Source organism: Alosa sapidissima, chromosome 20, assembly GCF_018492685.1.
Source record: "Alosa sapidissima isolate fAloSap1 chromosome 20, fAloSap1.pri, whole genome shotgun sequence".
Taxonomy (NCBI): domain Eukaryota; kingdom Metazoa; phylum Chordata; class Actinopteri; order Clupeiformes; family Clupeidae; genus Alosa; species Alosa sapidissima.
The window spans coordinates 7,467,463-7,472,115 of NC_055976.1; the positions used below are offsets into that span (position 1 = coordinate 7,467,463).

The following is a 4,653-nucleotide window of genomic DNA, read 5'->3' on the forward strand; positions in this document are numbered from 1 at the left end:
ACACACACACACACAAACACACACACACGCTGAGGGGAAGATGAGGGCTGTCTGACACAGTCTTCACAGAGGAGAAGAGCTAAGAGGAGCTTAAGGATGATTTGGCTATTTTTCTCAGTGAGACACCAGAGTGCACAGGCTTAAAAGGGTCCAAAGATTATCCACCCCCCTCAAACACACACACATACACACACACACACACACACACACACACACACACACACACACCACCCACACATCCCAGGACACACATTAGCACAGAGAGAGACCAGCAAGGAAGAGGAAGGGGGGCTGTGAAGATACAAAAGCTATGAAAAGACAGGCGTACACATATACCACACACACACACACACACACACACACACACACACAGACACACAGACTATCACACTCAAGTACACCACACACAAACGCACTCAGTTCAGCCACACCATCACATGTGCACAGCAACCAACAAACAAAGTAAACACTGCATGCAAGCGTGCGCTCAGAAGAGCACATAAAGCGCCATAATCGTGCTGTTCTACAGAAGAGCACATAAAGCGCCATAATCGTGCTGTTCTACGGAAGAGCCCATAAAGAACCATAATCCTGCTATTATACAGAAAGACAAATTGAAACACTCATTGTGTGTTTCCGAGACAAGAGACCACCTACAAACAAACACACACACCATGTACACACACACACACACACACAGGCACACACACACACACATGCACACATCTTGACACAGCTTGCAACTGTTTCTCCTCAAAGGATCCAAGTTAGAACTTTTGTTTGCACAGCAAATGAAGGTATGTGTGTGTGTGTGTGTGTGTGTGTGTGTGTGTGTGTGTGTGTGTGTGTGTGTGTGTGTGTGTGTGTGTGTGTGTGTGTGTGTGTGTTTGTGTGTGCATATGTGTTGATCTTTGCATGTGTATGTGTTGAAATGTGTGTGCATGCCTGTTCATTTCTCTAAGCTCTTGTATATGTATGTAAGCGTATTCATTGAAAGCATCTGAGAGGGAGTGTGACTGAGTGAGTGTGTGACCTGAGCACTCTCTCAGTGTGTGTGTATGTGTGTATGTGTGCGTGTGTGCAGATGTGTGCGTGTGTGTGCATATAGTATTGTGTGTGTGTGTGTATGTGTGTATGTGTGCATATGTGCTTGTGTGTGTGCATATAGTATTGTGTGTATGTGTGCGTTTGTGTGCGTTTCTGTGTGTGCGTCCGTGTGTGTGCATACAGTATGTGTGCGTGTGTGCATAAATACAGTATTGTGTGTGTATGTGTGTGTGTGTGTGTGTGTGCGTGCGTGTGTTTGTGTTTGTGTGTGCATGTATGGATACTGTATTATGTCCTTATGAGGGAGTGTGTGCATGTGGCCGTGCCTCAGCGTGTGGTAGTGGTAGTGGGGTGTAGACTCACGCTCAGGCATCACACATCTGATGGACAGCACTGCTTTCCCCACCACTTTTCCCTCAAAAACTGCCCCTGCACCCCAGAAAGAAAAAGCCTCCCAGCCAAACAAGCATGCATCTGCCACCACCAGCGGTTTGGAGCCGCCTGCAGTAAATCAAATAAATCAGCGGCTTTTCACTCATTCATTTAACAAAAGGAAAACAAAGGAGTCAACAACTTTCACCAGGACCATTGAGAAAATCCTCTCCACAGGAAATCTGTTCCCTCAGTGCTTACACAAAGTGGTACTGAAGACAGCCACAGATAAATGTTTTCGCTAGAGGTGAACTACGTTAGGGAGACACAGGGGTGGCCATTTTGGTTTTGTGTAGCCTGCTTCGGTGTGCAATTGAAATGCTTTGTGTTTGTGTTTGAGTTGACGGGAGTGCAAAAGGATGATTTTTTTTCGTTTGTCCTAATACCTTCCCCTTTGCCTGCCTGGTTTGATCACTAATGTCCTAATTCTAATACTTTGCCTTTGTCCTGGTCTTACAGCCGTTTGTTGTGCTCAGCTGACCCTGCTGTTGGCCGCTGTGGTGGGCTGCGTGCAGGTGCCAGACCTCTCTTTGACTCTGACCAGTGAGAGGACCACAATCGAAAGGACGTATGAACTGACCAAGTACTTGGAGCATCAGCTGAAGGATATCAAAGACACCTATGTAAGCCTGTGTTTTTGTTTGTGTGTTTTGAAAGTTGGGGATTTGCCAGTTTTTGGCGTCATGTAGTTGTGCATGTAATTGTGTGTCTCTTTTTGCATGTTTGCTTTGTGAATGTGTGAGCCTGTGTGCTGGTATGGCGGCTTTGTCTCACTCATCTCCCTCTTTTCGTTTAGTTTATACAATTTCTGTTTTTTTATAAAGGCAACCACAATATAGAAGTATTAAATCAAGATATACAACTAAGATATTAATATCTCTCGCTCTCTCTCTCTCTCTCTCCCTCCATCAGCTCTCCTACCTGGGGCCTCCCTTCAGTGACCCGGATTTCTCGCCACCAAGGCCCAATAGCTCGTCGCTGTCGGTGCCCAGCGCGGCCACGCGCGTGGAGCTGTGGCGCGGCCTGGAGAACGGCGCGCGGCTGGCGCAGAACCAGCGGGCGTACCGCGTGCTGCTGTGTGCCATGCGCGAGCTGGCGCGCTCCACGCTGTGCCCGTACCTGCAGAGCTCGCTGCTGCACTTCTGCTCCGGCCTCAACGGCCTGCTGGGCTCCATCACCGGCCTCATGCGGAGCCTGGGCTACACGCCGCCGCAGCTCGGAGACGTCCCCCTGCCCCTGCCCGGCGACGGGCAGCCCCTGCTGACCGAACGCGTCCGGTCGGCCCCGCGGGGAGTGGTGACCGGGCAGCACAGCCCGGCTCCCCTCAGGTCCCAGCATCCGCATCCGCGTCACTATGGCGACTACAGGCCGCGCGGCCGCGACGATCAGCGCTACGGCGGCGGCGTGGTGGCTGGAGGCGCGAGGGAGGAGCCCACGAGGAGGCGGGACAGAGAGAGGGAGCGAGGGGAGAGAGGGAGGAGGGGCAGGAGGAGAGAGGAGGAGGCCTGGGAGGCAGAGGAGGATGAGGAGGCGGCGCGGCAGGGAGGGATGGAGAGGTGGGGGAGGAGGAGGCGACTTCTGAGCATTGAGGAGGTGGAGATGGAGGAGGACATCATCAGTCAACACAGCAACAACTACAACAACAACTACTACAACACCAATAACAACAACAACAACAACAACAAATACACTCTGAACACCAGGGCTGGCCCTGAGAAAAGAGAGGGAACAGACAGAAAAGGCGAGAGGAGAGAGAGAGACACCACGTCTCTCCTCTCCTTCTCCCCCTCTCCTGCGCTCCAGTCCCGGCGGTCTGCGCGCTCGCTGCCCTCCCTCTACGCCCCCACGCTGCCCCCGTCCCTCTCGCTGCTGCTGCAGTACGGCGCGGGGGAGGGGGGCCACGCCCTGCTGGCCGCTGCGCCCCTCCTCTCCGGCCAGCCCGCCTCCAACGAGTTCTCCCGCAAGGTGGAGGGCTTCTGGGTGCTGCGCGAGCTGCAGAGCTGGCTGTGGCGCTCGGCCAAGGACTTCAACCGCCTCAAGAAGCGCCTCAAGGCCTGAAAACACAGAAAGAGAGAGAGACAGAGAGAGGGAGAGAGAGAGACAGGAAGATGACAGAGACAGACAAACAGACTGACTGACTGACAGAGAGAGAGGAAGCAGAAATGGAAAAAAAGAATAAAAGAAGTGAAAAGAGAGGAAGTGAATGAACGAATGAATGAATGAATGAATGAGTGAATGAAGCTGTAACTCTGCACAGTCAATGGAGCCCTCTCTCTCTGATGAATGAGGCGGACTGAGGGAATGCAGACTCATTCAGAGGCAGACGTGACTCAGCTGCTCAGACTAGGGACTCGAGTCACGTCACACTTTCACCAGGAAGAAGACAATGGGGCCGGGGGGTGTGGGGGTGGGGGACAGATAGAGGGGCTTCATTTGGTGCGTGTGTGGATTTGCTGACTCAGTAACGGCCAAACTCACACACACACACACATTTCAGTTACTGTAAATGTCTGTCATATGTCATTCATTCAGAGATTCCTTGTGGCCATGATTTTGTACATTTGTCACCATTTTAAAATGTGTTTCTCACAGAGTGTGTGTATGTGTGTGTGTCTGTGTGCGTGTATGTTTGCGTGTCTATGTCTCCATCAATCAGTGTGAGTGAGTGTTTCTCAATGATCCGTGGACTGCACTGCAGTTTTAGTGTTAATGTGCATTTGAGCGTGAGTGTGGGTGCCTGTGTAAGCTTGTGTCCTGTGTGCAAGTGTGCACTAGCATTTGGAGCACATCAGTCAGCAGTATGTGTGATGATATACTGTTTGTATTTATTGAACAGGATCCTTATTTATTTTTCTGAAAGTGGATATTGTCCTTTATGACATCTAATTAAAAACTTGTGTATCGTTGCCTTCATATATTTCATCGTGGTCATAAAGTGTGAATGTGTGTAAAACGTGTGTGTGTTTGTGAGTGGATGTTCCCCTCTTACCAGAAAAACAAATCATGGCTGGGAAGAGTTTTATTTCTCTGTCTTGGGTAAATTTATGACTTTATTGCTTTTCTTTCATCCCCCTTTCCCTTCCTTCCTCATCCCTCGCTTCTCACGCCTCTTCTTTTCCCTAACACTCACCTGCTGTCCCACGCATACACAGACACACACACACACACACATAC

At 50.5% G+C, this 4,653-nt stretch overlaps 2 protein-coding genes across 2 annotated transcripts in view; both read left to right on the forward strand.

Annotated features, from left to right (window-relative positions):
- clcf1 (cardiotrophin-like cytokine factor 1) overlaps positions 1-2,934 on the forward strand; it is a gene marked incomplete at its 3' end in the record, with an annotated part of 8,644 nt that extends 5,710 nt beyond the window's left edge. The window contains exons 2-3 of the mRNA XM_042074423.1: positions 1,939-2,102; positions 2,392-2,934. Coding sequence (XP_041930357.1) covers positions 1,939-2,102; positions 2,392-2,934 — 707 coding nt within the window. The remainder of the gene's footprint in view (positions 1-1,938; positions 2,103-2,391) is intronic.
- A 93-nt stretch (positions 2,935-3,027) lies between these two features.
- LOC121694927 (putative uncharacterized transmembrane protein DDB_G0292500) lies at positions 3,028-3,864 on the forward strand. The gene has a single exon (XM_042075325.1). It carries the CDS (start codon positions 3,028-3,030, stop codon positions 3,535-3,537), a length of 510 nt encoding a protein of 169 aa, XP_041931259.1. The 3' UTR covers positions 3,538-3,864.
- The last annotated feature ends 789 nt before the right edge of the window (positions 3,865-4,653 follow it).